The following is a 14,581-nucleotide window of genomic DNA, read 5'->3' on the forward strand; positions in this document are numbered from 1 at the left end:
GGAGCCAATGAAAAAGAGAATGAAAATACAAAATTATGGCGAACATTTTTGTCAAAATTCAGATATGCATAGTCCATTCTTTATACAATCTTTTAAGCCCTAGAAATAAGGAAAGGGTATATATAGTCGCTTTAAAAACTCCATCCTAGGGTATATTTTAGGTCCCAGATTCATGACTGTAGTTTCATTTACCTAGCTCATCTACTTTCCAAGGTAGCAAGAAGCCTTCAGCAAGAGCTTAACCAGTTTTTCTTCTACACTACCTAGATAAATAGCCCAATGCTCTGATTAAAAAAAACGTAAGTTCAAGCTTATAGAGTGCTTCCCTTTATCAGTCCAAAGCAAACATGTTGGTGGCAATCAAAACTGTACCTAGGCAGGTTGCTTCTTAGGATTGATGGCGACGGGGGCAAAATGTATCCCCCTTCCCCAATAACAAAATACAATATGTGAACTTCCAAATGGCGGCCACAATCATCTTTTTTTAATCTTGGTCACATCCTCTCTCTCCCCCAGCAGCGAAGATGCAAACTGACCTGGTGAACCCCTCCCTTCAAATGATATTGTATCTAGGTATAGTAGTGCATCTAGATATATATTAATTAAATTAAATATTTGAAATTATATAATTTCAGTAAACCTAACAAAAGATACACAATGCCTAGTCACCAGACTATTTTAAGTGCCACCATCTGTAGCATCAGGTAAAGGCTTTCAAACCAGGCAAAGCAAAGCAAATATTATAAACTAATTCTTGAAATATAAAAAACTGTACAGGAAGAGGAAGAAACTCTTCTGCACGACTATGGTTCGTTTCTGGTAGCTCGAAAATTAAATGTTACTTTTCTTGGCTTTATTCGTCCCAGGCAGTCTAAAATTAATTACGGCAGGAACTTGGAGTGAGCACGGATCCTGAACTACATCAATTGACTTATATAACAGTGAATTCAACAAAAGTTCTGACTTTAGTTCTGTTATTGGTCCAAAAGATAAAAGTTGACACATGTGAACTTCTAGCTTAGCATTACCTTTCAACTGTATAAGGATTGAAATTTATTGTCTAAATCATTATTTAGAGTTCACTTGAGTAAGGAGTTTTCCTTACTTTTTATTTTAAGTGCGTAAAAAAAATAAGATGTTTAATGATTATAACATAGCTTATGGTGGTTTCTAAATGACGTGTAAGTGATCACAGCCGTAGGAGGGGCCGAGCACGAGGTGTTAGCCGTCCATGCACAACCCACTTCACTCTTTTCGAGCAGGTATCAATTCTTTTGGGCCTAGATTTTCACTCGCCCGAGACGTCGGCAGTTGACAACCCTGACGTCTTGAATATTTAAATTGTTCAGAAGGCAAGTCGATTAAGTCTGTTACAATGAATGAAGAAAATTGAAAATATAATTCACTTATAGTTTTGATGGTAATATTCAACTGGTGAAAAAATAAAAAATAAAAATAAGATTGCTGTTCCCTTTTCTGCTTATATATCTAAGTTGACTACAGAGAGTGTGTTTCAGCACGCTTTAGGATAAATTTAGCCATATTGGTTTTGAACAAAAATTCTACAGTATCAAATGGCAAAACCAGTAAGCCTACTTATAATTTTGTGTTACCGGTCGATTTTTCAAAAAAATTCTTCATCAAACAGTTCGCGATAACGAGCTGTAAGAAAGGAGCAACTTGGCTCAATATTAACTGAAACTCTAAAACGTCGAACTTTGATATCAATAGATGCATCAAAAGAATCAGCTTATTAAGATGATTCCAGATATATAAGATTCATCAAGTTTAATGTGACCCATCAAAAGTTACGAGCTCGAGAAAACTTGCTGGATTTTTGAAATAAGGCTTTTGAAAACACCTGATTTCGGAAAAAAACCTTTAAAATCTAAGGAATCTTAATGAAAATCGCGCCATCAGATTCAGCGTACAAGAGAACTCTACTGAAGAAATTTCAAGCTTCTATATACAGAAATGTAGAATCTTGCTATTGTCAGAAGAGAGATCACATGTACGTGTTTTTTCCCCCCAGGGATGATCGTATCGAAATAAATGTCCTAGAAGATCAGGAGAGGGTGCGTTCGAACGGAAATTAAAAGTTCCAGTGCCGTTTTTTTAAGTGACCAAAAACACTGCAGGGGAACTGGCCCCCCTCCGAAGTTATCAGATCAAAATTTTAAGATAGCCATTTTATTCAGCATAGTTGAAAGATTAAATAAGTATGCTTTTAGGGGTAAAATGAGGGGCTTAGGGCTATGCCTTTAGGGCTTTCGCCACAGTGGTACGGGGGCTATTTTCTGCGAGTTTTGATTTTCGAAAATGGGCATTTCCGGAGTGATCGGGAAATCGATTAGATATTAAAAACCTTTTTCAAATGAAAGTACGCTGAGAAGAATTTTTCAGGCTGAATTGTCCGGAATAAGTTTTAGGGGGGGATTTTCAAAGAGGAAAAAACTGTATTGAGGGAATTTGACAGAGGAGGGGGGATGTGCACTTCACGTTAAATGGGATTTCCACGGAGGAGTTTCTCGTGAGGGGGAGGGGGCATATTTCATAGAAGGTAAGCCAGATTTACTGGCATTATTTGAAAAACGATCAGAAACTAAATAAAAAAAAACAAGTTTTTTAACTGAAAGCAAGGAGCAACATTAAAACTCAAAATTAGTTTCAAATGAGAAAAAAAAACTCAAAATGAGTTTCAAAATGAGAAAAAAACAAACTCAGGATGAGAAAAAGCTCAAAATGAGTTTCATAAAAAAAAATGACAACTCTACTATGCTGTTCCGATCTTATCATTGAAGCCTCTTGAATCAACAAGTTAATGAAAATATATCTTCAAGTTATATCTTCATAAATATGGATTAATAACGCAATAGTCCTACGAATTTTGACCACTGAATACTATTAAGTATTTTTGGAAGAATCTTTGACATACAGTTAATAAACTAAAAAACAAAGAAATGGCAATAATTATTTCACATCCCCTGTGTTGGAAAAGGTAGTCTCATTCCTCTCCTTAATTTTTTGTTTTTCATTTGCATGTGAGATGCCCGTGTTTTCATATTTTAGCTGATATTTATTAAAATGACAGAATCTAATACTCTGAGTTAAAAGTCTTCATAATTACATTCACAGGAAAATAATTTTCCAACTGATATACATCAAAAGATTCTGCTAGTATATCCCCTATTTCTTCCAACATTAGAATCTATAACATACTTGCTTTTATTGAACGATAACCCAATTTCAGTTTCAGATTAAAAATGAAAAGACCTAGAAATAGCTTCGTTGATTGCTGGTTGAATTGGCGTTCTTGTGTGGTAACAACCTGCATAAACTTGGTTAAAACTAATAAAATGAGACTGCGATATTGTTAAAGTCAGTAATATTTACGGAACTTGTATATAAAGACAGAAAATCAAATACCAAAAAAACCATAGAGTGTGCTAAAACATCTTATTTTAAGTTGGCTTTTCATTCAAAACACCAGGATGTTATTAGAAAAAAAAAACTTAGAACCAAACTCCTTGGCTGTTAATCAAAATTTCAAAATCAAGTTAATCAAAATTTCCTCGCTAAAACTGAATCAGCAAATTTAACAAGCTGATTTACATTATAAAGAAGATGATCCACTAGACACTGGATAATTCCTACCAACCCCAATAGCCGTTCTACTGATCACACTGAAGGGATTAGAGAACCTTCGTTGTGGCTCATGTACCTCCCTGCATAAGAAGACTAAAACAACCAGAAACCAGTTTTACTTATGAAACAGCGATACTTGTTTTAAATATTGATAGAAATTAATTTTAAAACAACTCTTGGAAACAGAAGTTTTTCAAAGAAAATTAAAGAGCCATATTAAAATTTTTATATGAAGTGGCTCCGGAGAAAAATTAATCACAAATAAATAATACATTGAAGCCTTATGGCACTTCACTATAAGCAAATCTAAAGCGCTGCCTCTGGTATACTGTCAAGGCGTAGTCTCTTTTTGCAAAATATAGGATCATCAGTTCTACTTCTACAAATCTTCTTAAGCACCAACTTTTTTGGGTGAAAATTACTTGGAACTGCTTTCATGCAGGGACGAGAAAAAATAAGATTAAATATCGAAACAACAATATTAGGGAATGATACAAAGGGAAGATGATCCCCCCTTCAATTAAAATAGAATATTCCTCATTAGAACTGTATTATTACCAATTATTTACAGAAACTGAACATTTCTCAGACTGTGTTCATATGCAACAGATGTCAAATTTTTATGCATTAAATCAAAGACTATGTAGTATAAAGTAGTATAAATCAGACGTAACTTATACGAGAGGGCACTGGCATAAGCGTCACTAAAAGAGACTATCAACGCCATCTAGTGTTTGGCGACACTTGACATTTTTTTCAAGCTTTATAATCGTTTTCTTTTGTAAGGAACTGAGATCAGACTCTTATTACTAGCCTAATCCTACGAATTACACCAAAAAAGTTAATTGTCTTATTATTACACCGAAAAAAATACCATGTGTTGCCAAACGTTAAATGGTGATAATAGTTACTTTGTCGACATTAGCGCTAGTTTCCACTCTTATAAATTACTAATAACATTTGTATTAAAATATTGAAACGTGTTTTAAACGCAAACGGAAACTTAAAATAGTCTTCCATGATGAGTCCGTTACAGAGGGTTCCTTGAATCAAATAAAATATTGTACTCAATTATAATTATTTCCATTTATAATCAATTATAATTATAATCATTCTTTATACATCAGTTCACCATTCATTTCCATGCAGAGAGTGACATCTAAAATGGCACAATACTAGAACATAATTATTCTTGACAACCCTTACAGAAGCTTAATTCTGTTCCAAAAAAATTGCCTTCAGAACTCAAATACACTCGTATTTACAGATGGTAAATAATTATGTTACAAGAATGAAGAGCCAGTACCTCTAGGTGTACAACGGGGAAAAAAGATCTAAATCGATTGCAATACCTTGTTACTGAAGAAGACGATGGTTTCTTTTCACACACACTCTATCTTCTCCGAAAAATTATCAGAAATAAGGAATAAAAAATGATCCTTCCTCTCTTAATTAACAAGGGAAACTGAGAGTTGACATTGCAACTTGTCCAACCAAACAGTAGCGTAAATAGAAAAAAAGGAGAAAATCCTCATTGCAGAGACGTATGTGGGAGGAGGAGGGCACAAATTTATTGGCACTTCTCGTTGAAATTGTCAACTTTTTTTTTATTATTATTGCCCCTCCCTGGAAGAAACTGTCGCAAACGTTTATACCCAGTTGGTATGTACTACAAAGTTGAGCAATCCTAAAAGCACGACTTGTAAAGAAGACTTCTAAAAGTTTTGGTATTCTAAAAGAGGTGAAATATATTTTGCTCCAATTTATGTGAAAACTATTGTTTCATACGTCAATTCAGTTTTAAATTTCTTACTGTTGCCAAAAATTTTATTTTCGACTTTTTTTGTCAATTTTTATCAAAAAACAATAATTTTATAAGAAAAATTAAAGCCCGTGGCATGATCAACAAAAGGGCAGATAATATAAATATATATGTTATCCTTATTATTTTTAATAATTATTATTTTTAATAATTTATTTTTATTCTTAGAATGATAGAGCCCGATCCACTTTCATCTCTCTCACTTAAATTTTTAATAGTTTCAGTCAAGGCGACCATAAAATAGACCACTCCGAAAAACTGCAACAAATCTCCAATTTGGTCTATTATTCCGATATATAACTGGTTCATAATTATGACATAAAAGAGACGAGCCATCGGAATTGTAAGTGATGGAAAAGGGTCACATTAACTGGAAATGATTTACTTTATATGCTTCATGACAAGGAGGATAATTTCTATCCCCTTGTTTGTTTCTTTTCTTTATATATTTCGGGAAATAAAATTAGAAAAGAAATAATCCTTTCTACCTCAAATAATCGTGGAGGTGAATAAACTAAATGGTGAATAAGCTTTAATAAATAAAACTGCAAAAAAAGGATAGAAGCAAATTGTGATTTTGTAATCCTGCATATGGGGAGAATCTAATAAAATTAGAAAAGAAATAATCCTTTCTACCTCAAATAATCGTGGAGGTGAATAAACCAAATGGTGAATAAGCTTTAATAAATAAAACTGCAAAAAAAGAAAAAAGGATAGAAGCAAATTGTTATTTTTTAATCCTGCATATGGAGAGAATCAGAATCGTCCAATTAGATACTTTGAGGAAGAAAGCTAGGAAAGGACATATAATCTTCCCTAAAAAAAGTTCTTTAATGATCAAGGATCCTGTGAGTATAGCAGCTTTTGTAAAAACAGAGCAGAAGGAACAATAAAAAAGATCCAAGCCACAAAGCCTGGCATGTTATAGATTTATAAAAACAAGGGATGTGACCATACGAGAAGAAATAATTGCGACATTTATAATTTCTAAAAAGTAGTATTAATACCTTGAGTTTTCCAAAATATTTTTCAATCATCTGATTTTTTTCCCTAACTGAACGAAAAAAGCTATTAAAGTAAATCCCAAGTTGACGTTTTTTATAGATATGTGACATAAAATGCCAATTCCTTGTGAAATTAAGACCAGATTACCATTCTAGTTTAGTGGAATGGCGGAATAAGCAACATTTTCAAACAACATTTCAGAAAATAGAACAATGAGGCTGATATATTTTAGAAGCATGTATGTTTGCAAATTTGCAAAAAATGTGGAACTCACAAAGTCATGGTCAGGTTCCTCAAAACGAAAGTTGAATTTGTTCTCAAATTCCCCCTGCTTTTCAAGGGTTTCCTCGTCTTCGCTCAAGTCACCTTCAGAGTCGTGCACGATTTCATTGTAAGTGGGGATATGATTATCGTCCTCCTGATCCAAATATCTGCAAATAAAACAAGAGTAATTTCCTAGTTTTCTTGGCTATACGGTTTTGTTCTCCAGGGCACAGGGGAGTTCAGACTATAATTAAGGACATGATTTTCTAAACAGTTTTCAGGAATTTACTTCCATTTTTCTGTTTAAAAGATTTAGGTTTAAATGATTTTTATAATTAAGCCAAGGCTAGTAAACAAAAAGGATGACTGTTCTAAATGTCCAGATTAAAAAGAAATTTTATAATTTCCTTAATTTTTCATGGAATTCTTAATTTTTTTTTTTAATTTCACCCCTTACCTTTCAAATAAATTTCAGGTCAAATTTAAATATACTCTGCATTATTAAATTAAAAATTGTCAGCGGTTGAATGTATAAATGCCGATCCTTGTCCATTATACATAATGTTTGTTTTTTAGTTCTACCAATTTATATTTCTATAGCAAAACTTTTGCACATCTAACGAAGATGGTAAACTTCCTCCACAAAAAAAAAAAAAAAAAAAAAAAAAAAAAAAAAAAAAAAAAAAAAAAAAAAAAAAACTGAAGAATGAATTGGTTTAAGGCAAACATTTTTTAGTCTGCGTAAAAAAAGATGGATCATACCTCAACAACAGCTGTGCATACTAACAATCAAATGAAAAAACCTTTCTTTTATAATAGAAGAAAATAACGATAGTTAAACGTATAGATGCTCAACGAAGTGCCTCAAGGGACTTAACACTGAGGCAAATTAGAGGTAGTCAGCTAAGCAAAACATGGTGCCTCCGATTCTATCTCATTAGGAAAAAAGAAAGAATTCAATTAGTTAGAACTACTGTCATCTTCATTTAGAGAACTTCGAAAGAGTGTAAGTAATTGTGTTATACGGTTAGACATTAGCATATGTTCATTTTGTGAATCCTTAAACAAAAAAGAAGAAAATGAAAACATCAACTACAGCTGCTTTAAAGAATAAAAGCGTTATATAAATCAACATCATTTACTTTGATGTTGAAAAAATAGCAAGTTTTTTTTTGCTTTCTTCCATAAGGCTAGTAGATTTCAGAGGACATGAATAATTCTAAGAAGATTTTAATAATTTAGTGACCTCGCTTGAGGGTTAAAAGCTTCTAATAGCTAAGTAAAGAAAATGAAGTATAGCGTTTTCACTTTAAAAGTCGGACTTGCATAAAAAGCTAAAGAGAATTAAAGTTACTTAGAAATGGGGTGGAAAAGTGTACTCAATATTTTATCTTTGTGGCAAGAGAGATCCCTCCTCCAGCAGCAAAAGAAATAATATACGATGCTGGGCCGGTTTAAAAACTATAAAGACACAAGTCCATTAGTAGTATAGAGGGAATACACCAAATGGAAGATAATTTGCATAACCGGTTAGTATCCCTTTAACAGGACCCATGGATACATTATTTGCATAACCGGTTTACCTAGCAACCAGATCTGGTCATGAACCTTCACTTGCAACCACATTGCCTATACTACAAGAGATACAAAATTTGCATATTCACATGAGCACATTAAAATATCATTAAACGTTACTAGAACATAGAACTAGATTTAAATAATAGACCAATCGTAATAAAACAATTGTAATACGACAGTAATTTTGGTAAAAGCATCTTTCTTTAGTTGTTTATGTTAAAATTCCAGCTGGTATCTAATGGACATCTTGGATATAAGAGGCCAATACCCCTATAACTACAAGAGGACAATGCCCCATTTACCTTAAAGAGGTCAGTATCCTTGTAACTACAAGAGCCGAGTACCCCTGTAACTACAAGAGGTCAATACCCCATGTAACCACAAGAGGTTAGTATCCCATGCAACTACAAGAGGCCAGTACAGAAATATTCTTGAAAATTGTCAAATTTTTATTCATATTTGATAAAAACCATTCTAACTTAAATTAAGTGTCAGATATCACGTATATAGAGAGACCGTAATCAGCTTATTAATGTTCATTGAAAATGAATGGTTAATCTTTGATTTAATCTCTTAGAGGGAATTTCGCTAATCCCTTAAAAGCTATTTTATACGGGTTTATTTATACGTGTTGGGCTTATGCATGCAAGAAGAAAAAGTTTTTTTTTGACGGTACTCATACAGAATATAATAATTTTGAAATCAATGTTATTATGGAAAGAAAAGTAGAATCATATTCGTTATCAGTTAAATATGTTTCATCGAGGAGGGTTGAACTAAAACGAGGGTTAACATTAAATCAAAAAGAAAGATCTCGGGGGGAGCATTATGGTGACTAATGGAGTCGAATAAATTTAAAACCATGTCACGGCGGTACAATGAGAGAGTTGATACAAGCCCCAAACGTTTTAGCTGATTTAGAGGTGCATAACTGATTCAAAAGTGCTTAACTGGTTTATTTTGAACTCGGAGAAGTTACTGGAGATAAAGGTTTTAACTCAAGGATACCGTTTGATATAGTCTTTAGCTCTAGGATACCATTTGATACATGAGGATTTTATGAAAACCGAAACGTATTTAACTGGTTCCTGGAGTTACTGGAGATATAGGTTTTAGCTCTAGGATAGCGTTCGAGACACGAAGGTACATTTTACTGAAAACTGATACCTAAGTTGCATTAAACGTCCTAACGAGATTATTGAAGTCGAATAAATTTTAAACAATGTTACTTCCGTATTATGAGGGAAATAATACAAGCCCATACGGTTTTAACTGGTTCAGTAGTGTATAACTGATGCAAAAGTGCTTAAGTGGTTTATTTTGAACTCTGAGATAACTAGTTTCCTGGTCTAAGAGTTCGGATACGTATTTTAGATCTAGGATACTGGTTGAGACATAAAGGTACATTATTACTGAAAACAGAAACCTAAGTTTCTTAAAACGTTCTAAAGAAATTAATGAAGTCGAATAAATTTTAAGCAAAATTATGTAGGTGCTATGAGGGACATGATACAAGCCTCAAACGTTTTTAACAGGTTTATTTTGAACTCTGTGAAGGTAGTACATGAAGGTAGATTCTACTGAAAACTAAGGGTGCCTGACTCAGTGTGTTTGTACGTGTTTTTTTTTCTCTCTCTCTCTCTGTGCCTGTGTGTCTGAGCAGCTGTTTGCTTGTCTCTGTGTTTGTGTGTCTGTATATGTTTTTCTCTCTCTCTGTACTGTATGTCTGAGCAGCTGTTTGCTTATCTCTGTGTCTGTCTTTGTGTGTTTGTATGTTTTTTTTCTCTCTCTCCCTCTCTCTCTGTGCCTGTGTGACTGTCTGGCAGTTTGCGTGTCTCTGTTTCTGTCTTTGTGGGTTTTTGTGTCTGATTCTATGTTTTGTATGTGTTTTGTCTCTCTCTGCGTTTTGTCTATGTCTTAGTGTGTTTGTATATATTTTTTTCTCTCTTTTTCTGTACCTGTGTGTGTCCCTTGCAGTTTGCTTGTGTCTGTTTCTGTCTTTGTGGGTTTTTGTGTCTGATTCTGTGTTCTCTCTCTCTCTCTCTCTCTCTCTCTCTCTCTCTCTCTCTCTCTCTCTCTGCCTATGTATCTAAGTGGCTGTTTCCTTGTCCCTATGTCTGTCTTTGTGCGTCTGAATCTGAGTGTTTTTGCCCCTCTCTCTTCTTGCCAGTGCGTGTGTGAGCGGCTGTTTGCTTGTCTCTGTGCCTGTCTTTGTGAGTCTGGCTGTGTGTGTTTTTGTCTCTTTCTCTCTCTCTCACTGTGCCTATGTGTCTGAGTGACTGTGTTGCTTGTCTCTGTGTCAGTCTTTGTGTATTTGTGTGTCTGACTGTGTATTTGTATGTGTTTTTGTCTCTCTCTCCCTCTCTCTGCCTGTGTGTCTAAGCGGCTGTTTCCTTGTCTTTATGTCTGTCTTTGTGCGTCTGACTCTGAGTGATTTTGCCTCTCTCTCTTCATGCCAGTGTGTGTGTGAGCGGCTGTTTGCTTGTCTCTGTGTCTGTCTTTGTGAGTCTGACTGCGCGTGTTTGTGTGTGTTTTTGTCTCTTTCTCTCTCTCTTACTGTGCCTGCGTGTCTGAGAAACTGTGTTGCTTGTCTCTGTGTCAGTCTTTGTATGTTTGATTGTCTGACTGTGTATTTGTATGTGTTTCTCTCTCTCTCTCTCTCTCTGTGCCTGTGTGTCTGAGCGGCTGTTTGCTTGTCTGTGTGTCTGTCTTTGCATGTATGATTGTGTTTTCGTCTGTTTTTATCTGTCTGTCTGTCTGTTTTTTTTTCTCTCTCTCTCTCTCGTGTTTGTATGTCTGACTCTGTCTGTTTGTATTTATCTTTTTTCTTTCTCTCTCTCTGTGTCTGCGTGTCTATGCGGCTGTTTGCCCGTCTCTGTGTCTGTCTTGGTGTGTTTGACTCTGTGTGTTTGCATGTTTTTTTCTCTCTCTCTGTGCCTGTGTGTCTGAGCGGCTTTTTGCTTGTTTCTGTTTCTGTCTTTGTATGTCTCAATCCGTATGTTTGTATTCGTTTTCCTCTCGGTCTCTCTCTGTGCCTGTGTGCGTCTAAGCGGCTGTTTGCTTGTCTCTGTGTCTGTCTTTGAGTGTTTGACTCTGTGTGTTTGTATCGCTCTCTCTCTCTCTCTCTCTCTCTCTCTCTCTCTCTCTCTCTCTCTCTATCTCTTTCTCTGTGTGCCTGTATGTTTGAGCGACTGGTTGCTTGTCTCTGTGTGTTTGACTCAGTGTGTCTGCGTCTCTCTCTCTCTGTGTGCCTGTATGTCTGAGTGGCTTTTTGCTTGTCTTTGTGTCTGTCATTGTATTTTTGTGCTTGTGTCTGTATGTGTTTTTGTCTTTCTTTCTCTCTGCGCCTGTGGGTCTGATAAGGTGTTTGTTTGTCTCTGTGTGTTGTAAGTGTTTCTCTCTCTCTCTCTCTCTCTCTCTCTCTCTCTCTCTCTCTCTTTGTACCTGTGTGTCTGAATCTGTGTGTTTGTATGTGTTTTGTCGCTCTCTCTCTGTGCAGAGGTGTCTGACCGGCGCTTTTTTGCGTCTGCCTTTGTGTTTGAATGTGCTTCTCTCTCTCTCTCTCTCTCTCTCTCTCTCTCTCTCTCTCTCTCTCCTCTCTCTCTCTCTCTCTCTCTCTCTCTCTCTCTGCTCTCTCTCTCTTGCTGCGCCTGTGAGTCTGAGCGGCTGTTTGCTTGTCAGTGTGCCTGTCTTTGTGTGTCTAACTTTGTGGGTTTGTATGTGTTCTTGTCTCTCTGTGTCCTTGTGTGTCTGCCTCTGTGCGTTTGCATGCGTTTTTGTCTCTCTCTCTCTCTCTCTCTCTCTCTCTCTCTCTCTCTCCTTGCCCGTGCGTGTGTGAGCGGCAATTTGCTTGTCTCTGTGTCTGTCTTTGTGAGTCTGAATCTGTGTGTTTGTATCTGTTTTCGCCTCTCTCTTCCTCTCTCTCTGTGCCTGTGTGTCCGAGCGGTTGTTTGCTTGTCTCTGTGTCTGTCTTTGTGTGTTGTAACACCAGTCACATGTTTCTATGAACAAAAAAAAAACAAAAAACAATTTTTCCACAATTTTGTTATTCTGAGCTCTGTTATAAGTATACGTGGTGTCATTTTAAGACCTATGTAGCAGTAGTACTACTACTAGAATTAGTTAAAGGTAATATTAATCTTATTAGAAGCTAAGATTTTAATTTTCAGAAAAATGTACCTTTATATCTCAAACGGTATCCTCGAGCTAAAATATACATCCCAAGTAAATTAAATCAGGAAAGTAGTTATCTAAGAGTTCAAAATAAAACACTTAAACACTTTCGAATCAGTTATACACTTCTGAACCAGTTAATAATGTATGAGCTGTATCATTTCTATCATAGTACCGACGTAACACTGCTTAAAATTATTCAACTTCATCAATTTTATTAGAACGTTTTAAGAATCTTACGTTTCGGTTTTCAGAAAAATTTTCATGTATAAAACGGTATGCTAGAGCTAAAGACTATATCTTCAGTAACATCTCAGAGTTAAAAATAAATCAGTTAAGCACTTTCAAATCAGTTAAACACTTTTGAACCAATTAAAAAGTCTGGGGCTTATATCAGTTCCCTCATAGTACCGACGTAACATTGCTTAAAATTTATTCGACTACATTAATTTCATTAGAACGTTTTAAGAAGCTTAGGTTTCAGTTTTCAGAAAAATGTACCTTCAAGTCTCCAATTTCATGTCAATTATCAGTTAAAAAGGGCACCAAAACTATTGATTTCCGTTATAACGATTTCATATATTTGGATTAAGCATAAAAAAGCAATTTTCGTTGTATCTTAAATTACCTAGATCCAATTTTCAGGGTTCGGTTACTATTAGCCCGAGCCGTTCCTTACTTACAGTTTGTAACTGCTCGATTATTGCCTCTTGATCTAGACCAATAGTTATTGGTCCTTGCTGCAGCATGACAAATAGCCCTCCTCCGAAGAACCTACTATTGTTTTCAAGAACGAGTAAAGCCCTTAGGTTTTAAAGAAAATTTTTTCGAAGATTACTTCCAAATCTATTTTTAAAATATGGTCCTACTGGTTAACACTAACGTATTTTCCATTTTGGTTAAAATTATTCAGACATAATAATTTAAATTCTCAAATTAGTAGTGGAAGCCATATTCCTAGCATTAGAAACACTGACGGATTTCCAAATATTTCCCTTCAATCCTATTTCCATTTAAACAACCCAGAGTGTCATAACGAAATTTGTCCTTTCCTTTCAATGGAAAATAGATCCTTTTTCATCTACTAAAAAAGGGAAAGTCTCCCAGAAAGCATTCTAAAGCAATCTTCTAAAATTCCAGTGGTACAATTTGTCCGTATTGCTCCATGCAGGGTTAAATGGGATACCCTGTGTGAATATACGATTTCCTATTTTGTGAAAAAGATGTAGGGATTACTGGCACACGAATTACGTGACAACATAGATAGAATTCAGAGGATTTCCGATTGACTAATGGCTTGTTCATGAAACTCAAGGATAAAGAGAAAAGTTGGAGGTGGTATAAATCCTTGTTACAACTGGTAGTCAATGTCTGTACACTCAACTTGAGATAGATGATAAGAATAGAGAGAGTGAAGACATAATGCAACGGATAGATAGATAGATAGGGGGAGGAATGAGAAGCAGAGTGGTAAGAATTGTGGCCTCCAAAATTTTATTCTTTTGTAGAGTTTTCGATAAATTCATCATAAATTAACATTTTTGCTGTTTTGACGAATTCTCCCCTCCCCCAAAAAAGTACATTCCTAAATAAGCTTCTATGTACACCCCTAGATGGAGGAAGATATCGAGACAGATAGACAAAGGGAGTGAGAAAACACCGGAGAGAATGAGATAAACCATAACAAAACAACTCATCAGGATTTAATATAATCTAAAAAATATCAGCCCCATTTTCTTTCATTTCCACCTTGTTCTTTCTAAGCATAATCATGAAATTAGCAAAAAGAATACAAATCCAACATCCCCGTTTATGGCAAAAGTATAGGGAAGATTCTGAAAATATTACAATCACAAACTATTCAAAAGAATACAAAAAGAATAATTTCAAGGATCACCCGTATCACAGAATTTACATTCTTACAAAAGACCGAGTGGCTCGCTAATTTGAGCCACTCAGAGGATCAGAGGCAACGCTATAGAGTTGCCTATAGTAAAGGCGATACTGCTCAAATGTTTTATTATCTCCAGAGGCTCTTCATATGGAAGGGGTCGTCGCATAAACTTCGGAAGGGGCTCATTCAATTGGAAATCG

General features: G+C 35.2%; 1 protein-coding gene across 1 annotated transcript in view; it reads right to left on the minus strand.

The window, feature by feature from the left end:
* LOC136034852 (protein KRI1 homolog) overlaps positions 1-14,581 on the minus strand; it is a 180,631-nt gene that overhangs the window by 83,313 nt on the left and 82,737 nt on the right. Inside the window, exon 6 of the mRNA XM_065716319.1 lies at positions 6,747-6,903. Within this exon, the coding sequence (XP_065572391.1) occupies positions 6,747-6,903 (157 nt within the window). The remainder of the gene's footprint in view (positions 1-6,746; positions 6,904-14,581) is intronic.

The sequence above is a fragment of the Artemia franciscana genome, chromosome 13 (genome assembly GCF_032884065.1).
Source record: "Artemia franciscana chromosome 13, ASM3288406v1, whole genome shotgun sequence".
Taxonomy (NCBI): domain Eukaryota; kingdom Metazoa; phylum Arthropoda; class Branchiopoda; order Anostraca; family Artemiidae; genus Artemia; species Artemia franciscana.